At 45.0% G+C, this 22,406-nt stretch overlaps 1 protein-coding gene across 2 annotated transcripts in view; it reads left to right on the top strand.

Moving 5' to 3' along the window:
* Nucleotides 1-22,406, top strand: part of lnx2b (ligand of numb-protein X 2b) — a 76,372-nt gene that overhangs the window by 20,054 nt on the left and 33,912 nt on the right. For both annotated transcript variants that reach the window (XM_070882009.1, XM_070882010.1), the window contains exon 2: nt 12,081-12,558. In XM_070882009.1, the coding sequence (XP_070738110.1) occupies nt 12,170-12,558 (389 nt within the window). In that variant the 5' untranslated portion in view covers nt 12,081-12,169. The remainder of the gene's footprint in view (nt 1-12,080; nt 12,559-22,406) is intronic.

Genomic DNA, 22,406 nt, shown 5'->3' with positions numbered 1-22,406 from the left:
TGGAAGTCCAAATACACCACATCCACTGGTTCCCCTTTATCCACCCTGTTCGTTACATCCTCAAAGAACTCCAGCAAATTTGTCAAACATGACTTCCCCTTCATAAATCCATGCTGACTCTGCCTGACCGAATTTTGCTGTTCCAAATGTCCTGCTAATGGTTTTTTAATAATGGACTCCAACATTTTCCCAACCACAGATGTTAGGCTAACTGGTCTATAGTTTTCTGTGTTTTGTCTGCCTCCTTTTTTAAATAGGGGCGTTGCATTTTCAGTTTTCCAATCTGCTGGGACCTCCCCAGAATCTAGGAAATTTTGGTAAATTACAACCAATGCATCCACAATCCCTGCCGCTAATTCTCCTAAGACCCTAGGAAGCAAGCCATCAGGTCCAGGGGATTTATCTGCCTTTAGTCCCATTATCTTACTGACTACCACCTCCTTAGTGATTGTGATTGTGTTAAGTTCCTCCCCCCCCCCCCCCCACGCCATAGCCCCTTGAGTATCCACTGTCGGAATATTGTTAGTGTCCTCTACCGTAAAGACTGATCAGCAGGCCGGGGCCATTGGAGGGAGCAGCGTGCGGCGGCCCAGCCCGGAAATCGGCACGGTCCTGACCTGCAAGACCATCAGCAGACCGGGGCCATTGGAGGGAGCAGCGTGCGACGGCATACCACTGCAGGGAGCAGCACGTGCTGCTGCAGGAGAGCGACAGCTACGAAGCCAGGTCGCTGATTGCAGTGCGGGCAGGCACAGCAGGAGGGGCGAAGGAGCGGCAAGAGTTCATAGAGGGAAGTGATCAGGGGCCCAGGAGAGGCGAGGGCCCAGGGGCAGGACGGGCCAGCCCACACTACGCTATGTGTGCGTGCTCAGTCTGTGCAGCAGAGCTGGTCTCCATTTAGTCTTGGGTAATCCTTGCTACGGGTCCAAGACCTAGCTCTGTCAAGCCCGTGTGGTGGCTGGTGTGCAACGCCAACCATACATTAAAAAAAATCCAAGCACAGGCATCTTCCACCCTTCACGATGTAGTTCAGGATCTGGAATATTATGTCCTTCATTGAAAACACCTGTGAACTCATCCCTTTTTGGCGTGGAAGCAAGTCATCCTCGCTTTGAGGGACTGTCTATGATGATGATGAAAGACTGATACAAAATATTTGTTCAGAGTTTCTGCCATCTCCATGTTCCCCATTAGTAGTTCCCCGGTTTTGTCCTCTAAGGGACCAACATTTACTTTAGCCACTCTTTTCCTTTTTATATACCTATAGAAACTCTTGCTATCTGTTTTTATATTTTGTGCTAGTCTATCTTCCCTTAATCATTTTTTTAGTTGTTCTTTGCTGGCTTTTAAAAGCTTCCCAGTCTTCTGTCCTCCCACTAGTTTTGGCCACTTTGTATTTAATTGGATACTGTCCTTTATTTCTTTAGTTAGCCACGGATGGCTATCTTTTCTCTTACACCCTTTCCTCCTCACTGGAATATATTTTTCTTGAGAGTTGTAAAATATCTCCTTAAATTACACCACTGTTCATCAACCGTCTGACACTTTAATCTATTTTCCCAGTGCACTTTACCCAACTCTGCCCTCATACCTTCATAGTCTCCTTTATTTAAGCTTAGTACACGGGCTTGACAGAGCTAGGTCTTGGTCCAGTAGCAAGGATTACCCAAGACTAACTGGAGACCAGCTCTGCATGCACAGACTGAACGCACACACATATTGTAGTGTGGGCTGGCCTGTGCTGCCCCGGGCCCTCGCCTCTTCTGGGCCCCAAATTCACGCCCCTCCTGGGCCCCAGTCACTTCCTTCTATGGACTCTTGCCACTCCTTCGCCCCTCCTGCTGTGCCTGCCCACACTGCAATCAGCGACCTGGCTTCATAGCCGTCGCCCTCCTGCAGCAGCACGCGCTGCTCCCTGCAGTAGTATGCCGCCGCACGCTCTTCCCTCCAATGGCCCCGGCCTGCTGATGGTATTGCAGGCCAGGACCGTGCCAATTTCCGGGCTGGGCCACCGCATGCTGCTCCCTCCAATGGCCCCAGCCTGCTGATCCAACTTTCTCACCCTCCATCTGAATTTGAAATTCAATCATGCTATGATCACTCATTCCGCGGGGATTCTTTACGAGGAGATTGTTTATTAATCCTGTCTCATTACACAGGACCAGATCTAAGATAGGAGGGCGGGTATCACCATGAGCTTGGTGCCAGGTTTGAGATCCTGGTCTTCGAACACTCTTTTCCTCAGGTGGCTAAAGGCTGCACTGGTACACTGAAGGCGGTGTTGGACTTCGTCATCGATGTCTTCCCTTGTTGATGGTAGGCTCCCAAGATATGGGAAGTGGTCCACATTGTCCAAGGTCTCATCGTGGATCTTGATAACCAGGGAGCAATACTGTGTGGCGGGAGCAGGTTGGTAGAGGATCTTTGTCTTACTGATGTGAGGCCCAGACTCTCGTACGCTTCAGTGAAGGTATCAACGGTGGTTTGGAGTTCGGACTCCGAGTGTGCACAAACGCAAGCATCGTCTGTGAATATTATAATTCAATGACAGAAGTTGGAGTAACCTTGGATCTGGACTGGAGACGTCGGAGGTTGAAGAATTTTCCATTTGTCCTGTAGATTAACTCCACTCCAGAGGGCAGCTTGTTAAGGGGGTGCAACAAAGGGTCACTAGATTGATTCCTGGGATGAGAGGGCTGTCCTATGAAGAGATCGAGTAGAATGGGCCTATAATTCTCTGCAGTTTAGAAGAATGAGAGGTGATCTCATTGAAATGTTTAAAATTGCTGAGGGTCTGATTCCCCTGGCTGGAGAGTCTAGAACCAATGGTCATAGTCTCAGGATAAGGGGTCGGCCATTTAGGACTGAGATGAGAAGAAATGTCTTCTTCACTCAAGGTTGTGAATCTTTGGAATTCTCTACCCAGAGGGCTATTGATGCTGCGTCAATGAATATATTCAAGACTGAGATCGATAGATTTTTGGGTAATAGAGAAATTTGGGGATAGTGCGGGAATGTGGAGTTGAAGTAGAAGTTTAACCATGATCTTATTGAATTGCAGAGCAAGCTCAAGGGGCCGTATGGCCTACTCCTGCTCCTAATTCTTGTGTTCTTATGTGACCGCCTTACACAGGCACAGGGATGGTTGCTGATAAATATGTCATGCTGATGTAGCATGTCTCTCATTTTCATTTTGTTTTAATTGGAATTATTGTCATTTCCAACATGTATTTTTGCATTGTTGGGATAGTTCACAATATTCTCAGTCTAGTGTATATGATAAGAAAGGAAGGAAGAATTAATCCTAAGGTGTCTTTTACATCCTCCAGTTGTCCTAAAGCACATCAGAGGCAATGAATTACTTTTGAATAAGGTCATGGGATTAGGACCTCAGGTTAAAGTCCCGTCCAAAAGACCGTGTTCTCCTGTCTTTTCTGAAAGGCAGAAAATAGCATCAGGTCAATGAAATAATCAAGTTTGTTTCTTGGTAGATTTTCCACACGTGATCCTTTTACGTAGACAGTGTAAATTTTTAATTCCTCCACTGAGGTTGGATCTCTTGATGGGACAAAAACTGAGTAAACCAGAGCGGGATTTACACCATAGGACATCATTTACATCGCAACCATTTGCTTGATGTAAACAAAGTTCACCGGATTTCAAGCCTCATTAGTAAGTTGTTAATGTCAGAATGCTCACCACTTCAGGTCTCCATTTCCCATAATAGCCCAGCAATAAGAAACATTAAAATAGTCTATTCCACTGTCTGTTAATTCACATAAACTAAAAAGAAAAGATTTGCATTTATGTAGTGCCTTTCACGCCCTCTGATCAAGTCTCTGGAATGGGACTTGACTCCACAATCTTCTGACTCAGGCAAGAGTGCTACCACTGAACCACAACTGACACTATAAACTAACATATATGAAATAGGCTGTTCTAACCACCAAAGTAGTTTCTGAACAAAGGCAATGAACTAAACGAAGAAAACTCGCTTTAGGATGAAAAAACAGCACAGCTGGAAATACTCAGCAGTTCAGGCAACATCTGTTGAGAAACAGAAGTCAGTTGACATTTCAGGTCTAATACCCTTCCTCGCTTTAGGACAGCTGTTTTCCTTTCAACGTGCTATCAAGGTCTGATTGTGCAGCCCATTGCATGTATAGGTCATTGTTGCCATTGAAGAATGAGGACCCCTCATAGAAATGGCCAATTTTTTAAAACTACTTTGCATCACAAAATAAAAACACATCTCTTTTCACAAAATCATCTGTAGACTGCCTATGATAAACTGCAAAGAACTCCATGAATATTGAAACAACAGTAGGTTTTCAGTACAACTACCATACAGCCTGATGTGGGAGAAGGGATTTCAGAAACTGTATATCTATGGAATTTGGTGATAATGAAATAAAGTGCCACCTGCTAGTGTTGCTACTTCAGGCTGGATTCAGCACAAAACTGATTTCGGTTCTGTGGCCTCCTTGTGTTCAGTTCAGTGCTTTAGAATTGGCTTGATGCTGTCCCATTTGTACAGTGTTGTATAATCATTTTTTCTCATCGACAATCTTCTTCTCTCTTGAAGGTACTGACTGTTCCTGAGAGCACTCCAGTACCTTACGTAATTGTCAGTTCTGAACCTGGAAACTGGTTGGGTGACGAACTATTGGATTGAGGGAGCATCACACCTGAGCTCGACCCTGTCCTTGCATTACATTCACACACGTGCTTTCCCGAAGAATTACTGGATAATTATCAGGACTAGGATCCCTGGCTGATTTCTCACAAACCTGATTGTCCAGGTGTTGAGACTAATTTTAGAGCTCTTACTGACATCCTGGCTGATCACTGAGCAGAGCCCAGAAATCAAACTTGGGACTTCCTGGGCTGTATGGAGCAGGTCCCCACTGGGAGTATCTTTTACCAGCCCAGCCATCAAGTGAGCCCATGCCATGTTCTGCAAGACAAAAGGGATTCTTTTTATTGAGTACCATATACAGCCAGCATTCCGTAATTTCTAACAGCTTGCTCTCTTCTGATAAGTTCTGAAGCATCTTGATGTCTGGCACACAATGCGCTACTATAGAGCAAGCACAATTGAGTAAGTTTGAGATGAACAATCGAAGAGTTCACACCACTTGTAATTTGGACTCATGGATTGTTTTACACTCTTGTAACCAAGCCGCTGTTATACCCAGCGGTGTACACAGAATGGAATTTTATTAGAGCTTCATTAGAGAATTTCTTTATTAGAGAATTTCACCACAGCTATCGCCATTATTGTCCAGATGTGTGGTACTAACGGTTATTTAGCAGCTTGAAAGCTAAGTACCGTGCTTTTTATTCCCCTCCCCAGCTAGTGGTGCAGACAAATACTAATTTAATGAGGTGCAGCAAGCATTGGCAAAGGAATGAAAACGGCCAAAAGAGCACAGCATCATCAGCTCTGTTGGGTGGATGCCTATCTCAGAGTGGTTTGAAGGTGGGCAGAGCAGATCAGCTGCTATGTGTTTTTCATTTCTTTTAATGTGTTGGGAGCTGGCTATATGCTTCATTTTTTTTGGCGTACTTACGCCCCAAAAATTCGGGCGTAACTCTTCAAGTATGCCAAAAAATGCTTTGGGGAAGATTAACCCCCTAGCTTTGAGGTCTTGGGGAAAGAATGAGTAACTAGTACAATGAGTTAACCTAACCCACTATTTAATGAGCAAGGCCACCAATGTAGAGTCTTCAGGGGGAAAATAGGCAAATTTGTGTAATTCGATCTGTAGTTAAAAAAAGTTCAGAAATCTTGATTCCCGGGATGGTGGGACTGACCTATCAAGAAAGACTGGATCAACTGGGCTTGTATTCACTGGAGTTCAGAAGAATGAGAGGGGACCTCATAGAAACGTTTAAAATTCTGACGGGTTTAGACAGGTTAGATGCAGGAAGAATGTTCCCAATGTTGGGGAAGTCCAGAACCAGGGGTCACAGTCTAAGGATAAGGGGTAAGCCATTTAGGACCGAGATGAGGAGAAACTTCTTCATCCAGAGAGTGGTGAACCTGTGGAATTCTCTACCGCAGAAAGTTGTTGAGGCCAATTCACTAAATATATTCAAAAGTGAGTTAGATGAAGTCCTTACTACTCGGGGGATCAAGGGGTGTGTCGAGAAAGCAGGAATGGGGTACTGAAGTTGCATGTTCAGCCATGAACTCATTGAATGGCGGTGCAGGTTAGAAGGGCTGAATGGCCTACTCCTGCACCTATTTTCTATGTTTCTATGTTTCTATGTTAATAGAATCTGAGCAGTGATCATTCTGAACCAAAATGGACTTCATATTTACAGTGAACATTGTCAAATAGATAATTTAATTAAGATTAAATTCAAAGACAAAAGTCTCACACCATCATTAGCATCAGATCCTGCATGTTCCAGCTGTGAAGATAATACTTGAAATGGTTCAGTTAAGCAATAAGAATAGATTTAAAAAAATATGAGTAACCATTTTCCAGGAGACAGTTACCTCATTCTGATTGTCCTCCTAGGGAATCAAGGCTTTGTTATATTTATTGAAACCTTCCAGTGTGACCTTTTTATATTTTTGTTGGTGAAATTTGTGCTCCTTAAGGTGATGGGTGTTGATGTTGGGAACATTCCTACCATTGGTTTCCATCACGTGCTCCTACTTCAGGCACCGCACATGGTGCACCTTTAAAGTGTCAGTTCTTGGATTGTCCAAGATTGTGGCTTGCGTGCAGTCTTGTTTAAAGTTTTGTTGATTTTTGCCTGATGTATTTACGTTTGACTTAATACTCATTGTGCCCGTTTAAAAGCTTATCCTGAATACAAACAGGATGTAACTAACTGTTCTGGTGAGTCTCTTACAGGTTTATTTATCTCATTGTACTAAAAAAAAGATGAAAGATGTGAATATTGTTAATGTACTTTCAGTGATGGGTACATCATGTTTCTGCCATACACTGGAATATAAAAAAAACCCAAACCGTAGATTTGAAGGAGGGGGGATTTAGCATTGTTTAACATTTCGAGAGGCGAGTCATCACTCCTGAAGTCCCTTTCCTTTCCTTTGCTCAAATATCTACATATCTTTGTAGTGTGTCTGAGGCTCATCTCTAGAAATGTTAAACAATGCTAAATCCTCCCTGTCCCCTCCCAACCCCCCCCTTAAAATCTATGGTTTTGGGTTTATTTTACTCCTGTAACTCACCTTCTCTATATTACAGTGTATGTCTTAAGGATTGAATAGAAAATCCTCTGCTTTATTTTGAGTTAGTTACTGATTTTTATTGCTTGCCTGTCATAGAAACATAGAAACATAGAAAATAGGTGCAGGAGTAGGCCATTCGGCCCTTCTAGCCTGCACCGCCATTCAATGAGTTCATGGCTGAACATTCAACTTCAGTACCCCATTCCTGCTTTCTCGCCATACCCCTTGATCCCCCTAGTAGTAAGGACCTCATCTAACTCCTTTTTGAATATATTTAGTGAATTGGCCTCAACAACTTTCTGTGGTAGATAATTCCACAGGTTCACCACTCTCTGGGTGAAGAAGTTCCTCCGCATCTCGGTCCTAAATGGCTTACCCCTTATCCTTAGACTGTGACCTCTGGTTCTGGACTTCCCCAACATTGGGAACATTCTTCCTGCATCTAACCTGTCTAACCCCGTCAGAATTTTAAATGTTTCTATGAGGTCCCCTCTCATTCTTCTGAACTCCAGTGAATACAAGCCCAGTTGATCCAGTCTTTCTTGATAGGTCAGTCCCGCCATCCCGGGAATCAGTCTGGTGAACCTTCGCTGCACTCCCTCAATAGCAAGAATGTCCTTCCTCAGGTTAGGAGACCAAAACTGTACACAATACTCCAGGTGTGGCCTCACCAATGCCCTGTACAACTGTAGCAACACCTCCCTGCCCCTGTACTCAAATCCCCTTGCTATGAAGGCCAACATGCCATTTGCTTTCTTAACCGCCTGCTGCACCTGCATGCCAACCTTCAATGACTGATGTACCATGACACCCAGGTCTCTTTGCACCTCCCCTTTTCCTAATCTGTCACCATTCAGATAATAGTCTGTCTCTCTGTTTTTACCACCAAAGTGGATAACCTCACATTTATCCACATTATACTTCATCTGCCATGCATTTGCCCACTCACCTAACCTATCCAAGTCGCTCTGCAGCCTCACAGCATCCTCCTCGCAGCTCACACTGCCACCCAACTTAGTGTCATCCGCAAATTTGGAGATACTACATTTAATCCCCTCATCTAAATCATTAATGTACAGTGTAAACAGCTGGGGCCCCAGCACAGAACCTTGCGGTACCCCACTAGTCACTGCCTGCCATTCTGAAAAGTACCCATTTACTCCTACTCTTTGCTTCCTGTCTGACAACCAGTTCTCAATCCATGTCAGTACACTACCCCCAATCCCATGTGCTCTAACTTTGCACATCAATCTCTTGTGTGGGATCTTGTCGAACGCCTTCTAAAAGTCCAAATATACCACATCAACTGGTTCTCCCTTATCCACTCTACTGGAAACATCCTCAAAAAATTCCAGAAGATTTGTCAAGCATGATTTCCCTTTCACAAATCCATGCTGACTTGGACCTATCATGTCACCTCTTTCCAAATGCACTGCTATGACATCCTTAATAATTGATTCCATCATTTTACCCACTACCGATGTCAGGCTGACCGGTCTATAATTCCCTGTTTTCTCTCTCCCTCCTTTTTTAAAAAGTGGGGTTACATTGGTTACCCTCCACTCCATAGGAACTGATCCAGAGTCAATGGAATGTTGGAAAATGACTGTCAACGCATCCACTATTTCCAAGGCCACCTCCTTAAGTACTCTGGGATGCAGTCCATCAGGCCCTGGGGATTTATCGGCCTTCTATCCCATCAATTTCCCCAACACAATTTCCCAGCTAATAAGGATTTCCCTCAGTTCCTCCTCCTTACTAGACCCCCCGACCCCTTTTATAACCGGAAGGTTGTTCGTGTCCTCCTTCGTGAATACCGAACCAAAGTACTTGTTCAATTGGTCCGCCATTTCTTTGTTCCCCGTTATGACTTCCCCTGATTCTGACTGCAGGGGACCTACGTTTGTCTTTACTAACCTTTTTCTCTTTACATATCTATAGAAACTTTTGCAATCCGTCTTAATGTTCCCTGCAAGCTTCTTCTCATACTCCATTTTCCCTGCCCTAATCAAACCCTTTGTCCTCCTCTGCTGAGTTCTAAATTTCTCCCAGTCCCCAGGTTCGCTGCTATTTCTGGCCAATTTGTATGCCACTTCCTTGGCTTTAATACTATCCCTGATTTCCCTTGATAGCCACGGTTGAGCCACCTTCCCTTTTTTATTTTTATGCCAGACAGGAATGTACAATTGTTGTAGTTCATCCATGCGGTCTCTAAATGTCTGCCATTGCCCATCCACAGTCAACCCCTTAAGTATCATTCGCCAATCCATCCCAGCCAATTCACGCCTCATACCTTCAAAGTTAGCCTTCTTTAAGTTCTGGACCATGGTCTCTGAATTAACTGTTTCATTCTCCATCCCAATGCAGAATTCCACCATATTATGGTCACTCTTCCCCAAGGGGCCTCGCACAACGAGATTGCTAATTAATCCTCTCTCATTACATAACACCCAGTCTAAGATGGCCTCCCCCCTAGTTGGTTCCTCGACATATTGGTCTAAAAAACCATCCCTTATGCACTCCAGAAAATCCTCCTCCACCGTATTGCTTCCAGTTTGGTTAGCCCAATCTATGTGCATATTAAAGTCACCCATTATAACTGCTGCACCTTTATTGCATGCACCCCTAATTTCCTGTTTGATGCCCTCCCCAACATCACTACTACTGTTTGGAGGTCTGTACACAACTCCCACTAATGTTTTTTGCCCTTTGGTGTTCTGCAGCTCTACCCATATAGATTCCACATCATCCAAGCTAATGTCCTTCCTAACTATTGCCTTAATCTCCTCCTTAACCAGCAATGCTACCCCACCTCCTTTTCCTTTTATTCTATCCTTCCTTCCTCAAAAGATGTTGTCAATAATTCAAATCGATACTGCAAGATGATTGTGTTTGAATTGAGTGGCTTGGCCCCCTCCTTCAAACAACTCATTAAGACAAACAACTAAATGTTGAAATCATTGTATGAAAAATAAACTGGAGCATGTTTTCTTTGAATTAAGCTGGCTTTTAAGCCCTTGTGTCACAAGGATGAGTGACTTCTATTATCTGGAGAGAATAAAGAAGCTGGGACTGTTCTCTTTAGAGAGGAGAAGGTTAAAGGGAGATTTAATAGGCGTTCAAAATTATGAAGTTTTGATCGAGTAAGTAAGGGGAAACAGTTTACATTGGCAAGAGGGTTGGTGACCAGAGGTTGCAGATTTAAGATAATTGGCAAGAGAACCAGAAGGGGGATGGAGAATTTAAAAAAAACAAGTTGTTAAGATCTGGAATGCATTGTCTGAAAGGATGGTGGAAGCTGATTCAATTGAGTTCCTTTTCAAGTAAATAAAAGTTTGCAGGGCTATGGGAAAAGAGCAGGGAAGTGGAACTAATTGGAGAGCTATTTCAAAAGAGCCAGCACAGGTATGATGGGCTGAATAGCCTCCTTCTGTGCTGTAAGGTTCTACATTCTATGTTATAATTCAAGAATATCCTGCTAAATCTCAAGACATTTTAATCATATTGAGCTCTATGCCTCCAACAATGGCCAACTTCCGATGTAGGAGGCATAGAAAACAAATAAGGCTACTTCTTATTACTCCTCCATCAAATCAAACAGGAGCTGGTGACACATGAGTAAAGTTACTAGGTTTCTGCTTTCTTAATTAATTGTCCTGTGTTCTATTATTGATATAAATGCTCCTTTAGGTACAGCATTTTTAGATAATGGCCCATAACCTGCGGTCAGCGGTGAAGCGACGGCAATCGCCGCTGACCTGGAATAAAGCAGTCCACAAAGATCTAGCCATCTCTGTCAAATTCAGCTCTCCCGACCTACTTTTGAATCTGGGGTGAAACCAGCGTTCAGCAACAGTGATGGCATCAAGCTGGCTAAGCAGCCAATCACGTTGAAGCAATCTCCCAGACAGCAAACCAGGAAGTAAAATTCACAGATTATAAATTACTTTGTAAAATTTTACAGAGCGTGAAATAAAGATTGAGACATACACATAGGATTAAGGTAGAAGCTCAAATATCATAAACATTTAAAAAAATTAAAAACTTGTACTTAATCATATTAATGGCAAAATTTGACATTCCACAAATATAAAATGTGTTTTTCAGGGCCAGAATGGTTATTCAGCAGACAGTACACCATTTAAAAAACGCAGTTATACCTCTTTCAACAAGGCTAAGGTTTTATGGGGTTTTTAAATGGCGATATTCCATTATAAAAGGGAAATTTTCGTAGGTCCAAGTGATTTTGAATGATTGTCGACACTGGGGAGTTCCACAGCGCAACCTATGGCAGAGTGGGAAATGACTGACCACAACTTCAGGACTTCCATGTTTATCGGCGCATGCACTAAATCTTGAAGTTCCGGTCAGTTTCAGAGGGGTAATGATAGCGAACACTGATGGTTTTGCGGCCATTACCATTGCAAAATCTGGGCCAGTGTCTACAATTGATGCTGCCATTCGGCTCACCTTCCCAAAATATCAGTACTCAAAATGGCAGTTGAATAACATCAGTGCTTTGGGACCATTTCCTGAAAACAATATAGGAAGAGCCTTGTGCATCACGTGACTGCTATTTTTGGACATGATACTTGAGGAAAGGTGTAATGAATGGGTGGATCCAGTATTGCCATGTACACATACCTTGGAAAAAGTGTTATTTTTAAGCTGCAATGAGGAGAATGTAAATCGACAGGCAGCTTGCCAGACTTGTTAAAGTTACCAGTAGTTTTTGTTTGGTTGAACTTTTACCCTGAAATATTATTGTTAAACTACACATTGGTTAAAGCTGCTGCTTGAGTCTCATAGTAAATATTTACATTTGATTAATGCTTTTCTTTTTTTCAAAATTACCTTTCTACTGCAGTAAAGAAATAGCCGCTGACAGGTGCTGGCCGAAAGTATCCAGAAAGGATCTGCGACACATCGAGAAGCTCTTAGCACCGTGTGGACATCATGAGTGACCCCAACCTTGAAGATGCAAGCTTTGCTGTAAATGAATTGTGTTGCGAGTGTGGCCAGGCTCACATGGTACTAGAGAACCATCTGTACGATTATCAGGATGAAGTGGACGATGAACTAGTTTGTCACATTTGCCTTCAGGCCTTACTGCAGCCTCTGGACACCCCATGCGGCCATACATTTTGCTTCAAGTGCCTGGAGAATTTCCTGCAAGAGCAGGATTTCTGCCCAATGGATCGCAAGAGACTTCACTTTCAGCACTGTCGGAAATCCAGCCTTCTGGTGCGGAACCTTCTTGATAAATTGATTGTTTTCTGCCCCTTTCGATTGGACTGTGAGAAAGTGATGCAGCGCTGTGAGCTCGACCCTCATCTCCAGAACCGGTAAGTGGTCCGTGGTTCAGTTTCAGTGGGGAAAAGTCATGACCTAATTAGCCAAATAGAAAGCGGCACTGAGATTCAGAATTTACTGTGCCCAAAATCAAACTATAAAAAAGTGAAATCTAATCTAAAGAGAACAAATTTGCATTTATATAGCACCTGGGGGTGTGAAGCAGGGCTGGGCACGTACTCATGCCTTGGGGTGCTGAGGGCAAATGCTTCCACTGTTTTTGAGTGGAATCGAGACTCCAGGATGGTATGTTGCCTCCCTGATGCATGGGTCAAGGATGTCTCGGAGCGGTTGCAGGGCATTTTGGAGTGGGAGGGTGAACAGCCAGTTGTCGGTGCATATAGGTACCAATGATATAGGTAAAAAAATGGGATGAGGTCCTACAAGGGGAATTTAGGGAGCTAGGAGTTAAATTAAAAAGTAGGACCTCAAAGGTAGTAATCTCAGGATTGCTACCAGTGCCACATGCTAGTCAGAGTAGGAATCGCAGGATAGCTCAGATGAATACGTGGCTTGAGGAGTGGTGCAGAAGAGAGGGATTCAAATTCCTGGGACATTGGAACCGGTTCTGGGGAGCTGGGACCAATACAAACCGGTCTGCACCTGGGCAGGACCGGAACCAATATCCTAGGGGGAGTGTTTGCTAGTGCTGTTGGGGAGGGGTTAAACTAATATGGCAGGGGGATGGGAACCTATGCAGGGAGACACAGGGAAGTAGAATAGGGGCAGAAGCAAAAGATAGAAAGAAGAAAAGTAAAAGTGGAAGGCAGAGAAACCCAAGGCAAAAATCAAAACGGGCCACATTACAGCAAAATTCTAAGGGGCAAAGTGTGTTAAAACGACAAGCCTGAAGGCTCTGTGCCTCACTGCGAGGAGTATTCGTAATAAGGTGGACGAATTAACTGCACAGGCGGCATTTAATGAATATGATATAATTGGCATCACGAAGACATGGCTCCAGGATGACCAAGGCTGGGAACTCAACATCCAGGGGTATTCAACATTCAGGAAGGATAGGCAGAAAGGAAAAGGAGGTGGGGTAGCGTTGCTGGTTAAAGAGGAAATTAACGCAATAGTAAGGAAGGGCATTAGCTTGGATGATGTGGAATCGGTATGGGTGGAGCTGCGGAATACCAAAGGGCAGAAAACGCGAGTGGGAGTTGTGTACAGACCACCAAACAGTAGTAGTGAGGTTGGGGAAAGCATCAAACAAAAAATTAGGGATGCGTGCAATAAAGGTACAGCAGTTATCATGGGTGACTTTAATCTACATATAGATTGGGATGACCAAACTGGTAGCAATACAGTGGAGGAGGATTTCCTGGAGCGTATTAGGGATGGTTTTCTAGACCAATATGTCGCGGAACCAACTCGAGGGCTGGCCATCTACGACTGGGTGATGTGTAATGAGAAAGGACTAATTAGCAATCTTATTGTGCGAGGCCCTTTGGGAAAGAGTGACCATAATATGGTAGAATTCTTTATTAAGATGGAGAGTGACACAATTAATTCAGAGACTAGGGGCCCAAGTTTCCGCCCTCTGGAAAAACGGCGCATCACCATAAAGTGTGCCGACTTTCTGGAAGAAAAAGGGCGCCGAAAACTTACCTTGTGATTCTCCGGTCTCCTCAAGACGTCTTCGTGCTCAGCGTGGCGCAGCACAAGGGGTCGGGGGCGGAGCCAGGTCCCGGCGCTGAAAAAAGTGCCGGGACCTCTGCACGTGCGCGCTAGAGTGTGCGCGCATGTGCAGTAGTTCCAGGCCCCCGTGGCTGGTGGGAGGGGCCCGACCCTAGACCTGGCCAAATGGGCTCACCGGGCGAAGATCGGACTGGACCTCTTCCGTTCAGCTCCCTCTCCCCCCTCCCTCCCGTTCAGCCTCTTCTCCCCCCCCTCTTCTCCCCCCCTCTTCTCCCCCCCCTCTCCCTCCCCCCTCTTCTCTCTCCCTCCCCCTCTTCTCTCTCCCTCCCCCTCTTCTCTCTCCCTCCCCCCCTTCTCTCTCCCTCCCCCCCTTCTCTCTCCCTCCCCCCCTTCTCTCTCCTTCTCCCCCATCCCTCCCGTTCAGCCTCTTCTCCCCCCCCCTCTTCTCCCCCCCTCTTCCCTCCCCCTCTTCTCTCTCCCTCTCCCTCTTCTCTCTCCCTCCCCCTCTTCTCTCTCTCCCTCCCCCTCTTCTCTCTCTCCCTCCCCCTCTTCTCTCTCCCTCACCCCCTTCTCTCTCCCTCCCATAGAAACATAGAAACATAGAAAATAGGTGCAGGAGTAGGCCATTCGGCCCTTCTAGCCTGCACCGCCATTCAATGAGTTCATGGCTGAACATTCAACTTCAGTACCCCATTCCTGCTTTCTCGCCATACCCCTTGATCCCCCTAGCAGTAAGGACCTCATCTAACTCCTTTTTGAATATATTTAGTGAATTGGCCTCAATAACTTTCTGTGGTAGAGAATTCCACAGGTTCACCACTCTCTGGGTGAAGAAGTTCCTCCGCATCTCGGTCCTAAATGGCTTACCCCTTATCCTTAGACTGTGACCCCTGGTTCTGGACATCCCCAACATTGGGAACATTCTTCCTGCATCTAACCTGTCTAACCCCGTCAGAATTTTATATGTTTCTATGAGGTCCCCTCTCATTCTTCTGAACTCCAGTGAATACAAGCCCAGTTGATCCAGTCTTTCTTGATAGGTCAGTCCCGCCATCCCGGGAATCAGTCTGGTGAGCCTTCGCTGCACTCCCTCAATAGCATGAATGTCCTTCCTCAGGTTAGGAGACCAAAACTGTACACAATACTCCAGGTGTGGCCTCACCAATGCCCTGTACAACTGTAGCAACACCTCCCTGCCCCTGTACTCAAATCCCCTTGCTATGAAGGCCAACATGCCATTTGCTTTCTTAACCGCCTGCTGCACCTGCATGCCAACCTTCAATGACTGATGTACCATGACACCCAGGTCTCTTTGCACCTCCCCTTTTCCTAATCTGTCACCATTCAGATAATAGTCTGTCTCTCTGTTTTTACCACCAAAGTGGATAACCTCACATTTATCCACATTATACTTCATCTGCCATGCATTTGCCCACTCACCTAACCTATCCAAGTCGCTCTGCAGCCTCACAGCATCCTCCTCGCAGCTCACACTGCCACCCAACTTAGTGTCATCCGCAAATTTGGAGATACTACATTTAATCCCCTCATCTAAATCATTAATGTACAGTGTAAACAGCTGGGGCCCCAGCACAGAACCTTGCGGTACCCCACTAGTCACTGCCTGCCATTCTGAAAAGTACCCATTTACTCCTACTCTTTGCTTCCTGTCTGACAACCAGTTCTCAATCCATGTCAGTACACTACCCCCAATCCCATGTGCTCTAACTTTGCACATCAATCTCTTGTGTGGGACCTTGTCGAACGCCTTCTGAAAGTCCAAATATACCCCCCTTCTCTCTCCCTACCCCCCTTCTGTCTCCCTCCCCCCCTTCTCTCTCCCTCCCCCCTTCTCTCTCCCTCCCCCCCTTCTCTCTCCCTCCCCCCCTTCTCTCTCCCTCCCCCCCTTCTCTCTCCCTCCCCCCCTTCTCTCTCCCTCCCCCTCTTCTCTCTCCCTCCCCCTCTTCTCTCTCCCTCCCCCTCTTCTCTCTCATTCCCCCTCTTCTCTCTCCCTCCCTCCCCCTCTTCTCTCTCCCTCCCTCCCCCTCTTCTCTCTCCCTCCCTCCCCCTCTTCTCTCTCCCTCCCTCCCCTTCTTCTCTCTCCCTCCCTCCCCCTCTTCCCACTCCCTCCCTCTTCCCACTTCACCTCCCTCTCCCCCTACCACTCGCTGTCAGAAACAGAGACACTGACAGAAACAGAGAGAGAGAGACACTAACAGAGACAGACACTGGGGCGGGGGTGGTCCAGCAGGCTGTTGGAGGGCTCCCGATGCTACAGTAGGTGAGTAAAAATATTTTTTTAGTTATTAATTTTTTTTGATTGATTTATTGTTTTATTTATCATTTATTATTGATGGTGGCTCTTTATTTGTAAACGTGAAGTGTTTAATGTTTGTAAACATCCCCCCCAACCCCCCCCCCCCCCCATCTTTTGTTCCCTACATCTGATTTATAAGTATAGGCAAGGTTTTTCTGAGTGTACAAAAATCTAAAAATCTACACTTACTCCATTCTAAGTTAGTTTGGAGTAAGTTTTCGCTGCCTAAACTTGCAAAACAGGCGTAAGTGGATGGACACGAACCCTTTTGAAAAAACAATTTGTTCTAAAATGAAACTATTCTAACTAACTGGAACTGGAGCAAACTAAATGCCAAGAATTGCAATTTTTAAGATGCTCTATTCTAAACTAGTTGCTCCAAAAAAATAGGAGCAACTCAGGCCGAAACTTGAGCCCCTAGTAGGATCCTGAACTTAAGGAAAGGTAACTTCGATGGTATGAGACGTGAATTGGCTAGAATGGACTAGCAAATGATACTTAAAGGGTTGACGGTGGATAGGCAATGGCAAACATTTAAAGATCACATGGACATCCCTGTCTGGAGTAAAAATAAAATGGGGAAGGTGGCTCAACCATGGCTAACAAGGGAAATTAAGGATAGTGTTAAATCCAAGGAAGAGGCATATAAATTGGCCAGAAAAAGCAGCAAACCTGAGCACTGGGAGAAATTTAGAATTCAGCAGAGGAGGACAAAGGGTTTAATTAGAAGGGGGAAAATAGAGTATGAGAGGAAGCTTGCCGGGAACATAAAAACTGACTGCAAAAGCTTCTATAGATATGTGAAGAGAAAAAGATTTGTGAAGACAAACGTAGGTCCCTTGCAGTGAGAATCAGGTGAATTTATAATGAGGAACAAAGAAAGGGTAGACCAGTTGAACAAATACTTTGGTTCTGTCTTCACGAAGGAAGACACAAATAACCTTCCGAAAATACTAGGGGACCGAGGGTCTAGTGAGAAGGAGGAACTGAAGGAAATCCTTATTAGGCGGGAAATCGTGTTAGGAAAATTTATGGGATTGAAGGCCGATAAATCCCCAGGGCCTGATAGTCTGCATCCCAGAGTACTTAAGGAAGTGGCCCTAGAAATAGTGGATGAATTGGTGATCATTTTCCAACAGTCTATTGACTCTGGATCAGTTCCTATGGACTGGAGGGGTAGCTAATGTAACACCACTTTTTAAAAAAGGAGGGAGAAAGAAAATAGGTATTTATAGACCGGTTAGCCTGACATCAGTAGTCAGGAAAATGTTGGAATCAATTATTAAGGATGAAATAGCAACGCATTTGGAAAGCAATGACAGGATCGGTCCAAGTCAGCATGGATTTATGAAAGGGAAATCATGCTTGACAAATCTTCTGGAATTTTTTGAGGATGTAACTAGCAGAGTGGACAAGGGAGAACCAGTGGATGTGGTGTATTTGGACTTTCAAAAGGCTTTTGACAAGGTCCCACACAAGAACTTGGTGTGCAAAATTAAAGCACATGGTAATGGGGGTAATGTATTGACGTGGATAGAGAACTGGTTGGCAGACAGGAAGCAGAGAGTCGGGATATACAGGTCCTTTTCAGGAAGTGACTAGTGGGGTGCCGCAGAGCTCAGTGCTGGGACCCCAGCTATTTACAATATACATTAATGATTTAGATGAAGGAATTGAGTGTAATATCTCCAAGTTTGCAGATGACACTAAGCTGGGTGGCGGTGTGAGCTGTGAGGAGGACTCTAAGAGGCTGCAGGGTGACTTGGACAGGTTAGGTGAGTGGGCAAATGCATGGCAGATGCAGTATAATGTTGATAAATGTGACGTTATCCACTTTGGGGGCAAAAACATGAAGGCAGAATATTATCTGAATGGCAACAGATTAGGAAAAGGGGAGGTGCAACGAGACCTGGGTGTCGTGGTACATCAGTCATTGAAAGCTGGCATGCAGGTGGTTAAGAAGGCAAATGGTATGTTGGCCTTCATAGCCAGGGGATTTGAGTATAGGAGCAGGGAGGTCTTACTGCAGTTGTATAGGGCTTGGTGAGGCCTCACCTGGAATATTGTGTTTAGATTTGGTCTCCTAATCTGAGGAAGGACGTTCTTACTATTGAGGGAGTGCAGCGAAGGTTCACCAGACTGATTCCCGGGATGGCAGGACTGACATATGAGGAGAGACTGGATCGACCGGGCCTGTATTCACTGGAGTTTAGAAGGATGAGAGGGGATCTCATAGAAACGTTTAAAATTCTGATGGGTTTAGACAGGTTAGATGCAGGAAGAATGTTCCCAATGTTGGGGAAGTCCAGAACCAGGGGTCACAGTCTAAGGATAAGGGGCAAGCCATTTAAGACTGAGATGAGGAGAAACTTCTTCACTCAGAGAGTTGTTAACCTGTGGAATTTGCTTCCGCAGAGAATTGTTGATGCCAGGTCATTGGATATATTCAAGTGGGAGTTAGATATGGCCCTTACGGCTAAAGTGATCAAGGGATATGGAGAGAAAGCAGGAAAGGGGTACTGAGGTGAATGATCAGCCATGATCTTATTTGAATGGTGGTGCAGGTTCGAAGGGCCGAATGGCCTACTCCTGCACCTATTTTCTGTTTCTATGTTTCCAAAATTCAACCAAAAGAAGTGTAAGTGTACAAGTGGCTGTAAAGACAAAGCCCTGGAACTGAATTTAAGTGCCTCATTCATTATAAATCCTAACATTAGCCTTTCTGACTACTTTTTTTGTGTAGCGCAATTCATTAATTATTCTCCATTAAGTAGGATTGAAAGGTTCGGATGCATGGATTCAAATGAGCAGGTATCCATTCTTGATCACTGGTCTGACAACCACCACCACTCCCCTTCCCCCACTCTAGTCATCTCTTCCAGCTGTAAGTCCCCATGCACCCTTCGCTTCTCTTAACAGTAGCCCATTTCGCGTCTTTCCTCCACCAGTCGTGGACTGCTCATGTAGACACTGTGCTCCTGTCCTCTGGAACTCCCGAGTATTTTCCCGTTGCTTCTTCCCTCCTTGCTGTCAAAACCTTTTTCCTTGACTGTGCCTTTCGCTTACCTGTTTCCATTTCTCCTCTTTCCTCTCTTGCTTGGCACCCACTGCTTTGTCCTCAATGTAAAGCACTTTAATATATCCTCCTGCATTGTTTTCAGTCTCCGCCACAAACTCTGTTCCCTAACCATCGACTCCATCACTCTCCCTGGGAACTCTCTGAGGCTAAATCACACTGTTTGCAATCATGGTGCCATATTTGACCCTGCGATGAGCTTCCGACCACATATCTGCACCAACACTATTTCCACCTCCTACATCGCATGACTCCACCCCTGCCTCAGCTCAGGTGCTGCTTTTTTTAACCTCTAGATTTGACTATTCCAAGCCTTTCCTGGCCGGCTTCCCACATTCTACCCTCCATAAACTTGCCGTCCAAAATGCTGCTGCCTGTGTCCTAACTCGCACCAAGTCCCGCTCACCCATCACCCCTGTGCTTGCTGACCTACATTGGCTCCCAGTTAAGCAACACCTCGATTTTAAAATGCTTATCCTTGTTTTAGAAACATAGAAACATAGAAAATAGGTGCAGGAGTAGGCCATTCGGCCCTTCTAGCCTGCACCGCCATTCAATGAGTTCATGGCTGAACATGCAACTTCAGTACCCCATTTCTGCTTTCTCGCCATATCCCTTGATCCCCCTAGTAGTAAGGACCACATCTAACTCCTTTTTGAATATATTTAGTGAATTGGCCTCAACAACTTTCTGCGGTAGAGAATTCCGCAGTTTCACCACTCTCTGGGTGAAGAAGTTTCTCCTCATCTCGGTCCTAAATGGCTTACCCCTTATCCTTAGACTGTGACCCCTGGTTCTGGACTTCCCCAACATTGGGAACATTCTTCCTGCATCTAACCTGTCTAAACCCATCAGAATTTTAAACGTTTCTATGAGATCCCCTCTCATTCTTCTGAACTCCAGTGAATACAAGCCCAGTTGATCCAGTCTTTCTTGATATGTCAGCCCCGCCATCCCGGGAATCAGTCTGGTGAACCTTCGCTGCACTCCCTCAATAGCAAGAATGTCCTTCCTCAAGTTAGGAGACCAGAACTGTACACAATACTCCAGGTGTGGCCTCACTAACGCCCTGTACAACTGTAGTAACACCTCCCTGTCCCTGTACTCAAATCCCCTCGCTATGAAGGCCAACATGCCATTTGCTTTCTTAACCGCCGCTGTACCTGCATGCCAACCTTCAATGACTGATGTACCATGACACCCAGGTCTCGTTGCACCTCCCCTTTTCCTAATCTGTCACCATTCAGATAATAGTCTGTCTCTCTGTTTTTACCACCAAAGTGGATAACCTCACATTTATCCACATTATACTTCATCTGCCATGCATTTGCCCACTCACCTAATCTATCCAAGCCACTCTGCAGCCTTATAGCATCCTCCTCACATCTCACACTGCCACCCAACTTAGTGTCATCCGCAAATTTGGAGATACTACATTTAATCCCTCTGTGGTCTCGCCCCTCCCTGTCTCGTAATCTCCTCCATCTCTACAACCCTCCGAGATATCTGCGCTCCTCCAATTCTGGTCTCTTGAGCATCCCTGATTTTAATCGTTCCACCATTGTGGCTGTCCTTCAGCTGCCAAGGCCCTAAGCTCTGGAATCCCCTCCCTGAATCTCTCTGCCTCTCTACCTCTCTTTCCTCCTTCAAGACGCTCCTTAAAATCTCCCTCTTTGTCATCAGCCCTAATATCTCCTTATATGCTCGGTGTCAAGTTTTGTTTGATAACGCTCCTGTGAAGTGCCTTGGTATGTTTTACTACATTAAAGACGCTATGTAAATACAGGTTGTTTTTATAGCACACGAAGAGTGCTAACAAAATTCAAGTTGTTGTCTATTATGGGTTTCACGGCTCAAAATCTTTCATTTGAGCACTGTTTGCTGTTGTTAAACCATAACTTCTGAAAACGTTTCCCTTTTTCATTTAAGGCACTTTTACACTTACTGAAACGACCATTCCCGTCTCCGACAAACAACCTCCATGCACCACTTTCGCTCTCTCTTTCCATTTAGTGCTGATCTCTGTAACACTGCCGGTCTCTGTTGTGTAATATGGAAACCTGACTGCCAAGAGCAGAGAATCCTGTGTAAAACCAGATACTAGCTTTCCTCAGTTATGTTACTGAAACCAGAGACTTCAATCCAACAGCAGATTCATAGAGCCATGTTTTCTGCCATCAGGATAAGGGAGTCAGTTTTCGTATTGTAAATGCAGGGAGCTGATGCACATAAACATTACTTTCTCTGGTTCGAACTACAGTAACAGCAAATGCAGGAGTGTCTGCCATTTGAACTTGGGACTGTAGCTAAGGGCAGGAGGACTGTGTGTCTGCAGCTGATTAGTGAAAAATGAGCATGAGTGGTCCATAGAAAGAGCTGCTGCAAGCCCTCCACCAATGCTGTGAAGTCCGTGGATAAAACAGGACATTTTGCCTTTGTAAATTCTCATCATCTAGTGTTTTACATTTCAAAGGAAGTTAATCAGTATGAGACAGTTACAGAAGACTTAATATTTTTAAAATTTCTTGGCTGCGAAATCCAGGTGGAAGGAATCTCGCAACTTCCACAGAATAATTGGAACCAGGCAAGAGTTTCATGCCTCGTTTAGTAGTCTAATACTGAAATACCTTGCAATAAGAATGTTGTTCTTCATTCACTGGAAGAATTTTGGCCGTAGAAATATATATTTTTGCTAATCTGAATAGAGTTGAACGGTAGCTTCTGGTTTTTGGTACTTGCTGTAGAATGGCAAACTGACTCATGCTTTCCAGTCTCTATGTGGAGTAGGGCATACAAATGGGGGGGGGGGG

The sequence above is a fragment of the Pristiophorus japonicus genome, chromosome 6 (genome assembly GCF_044704955.1).
Source record: "Pristiophorus japonicus isolate sPriJap1 chromosome 6, sPriJap1.hap1, whole genome shotgun sequence".
In the NCBI taxonomy this organism is placed as follows: Eukaryota; Metazoa; Chordata; class Chondrichthyes; family Pristiophoridae; genus Pristiophorus; species Pristiophorus japonicus.
Note: the sequence above shows the minus strand (reverse complement) of the source record. Positions and strands in the feature narration are given on the sequence as shown.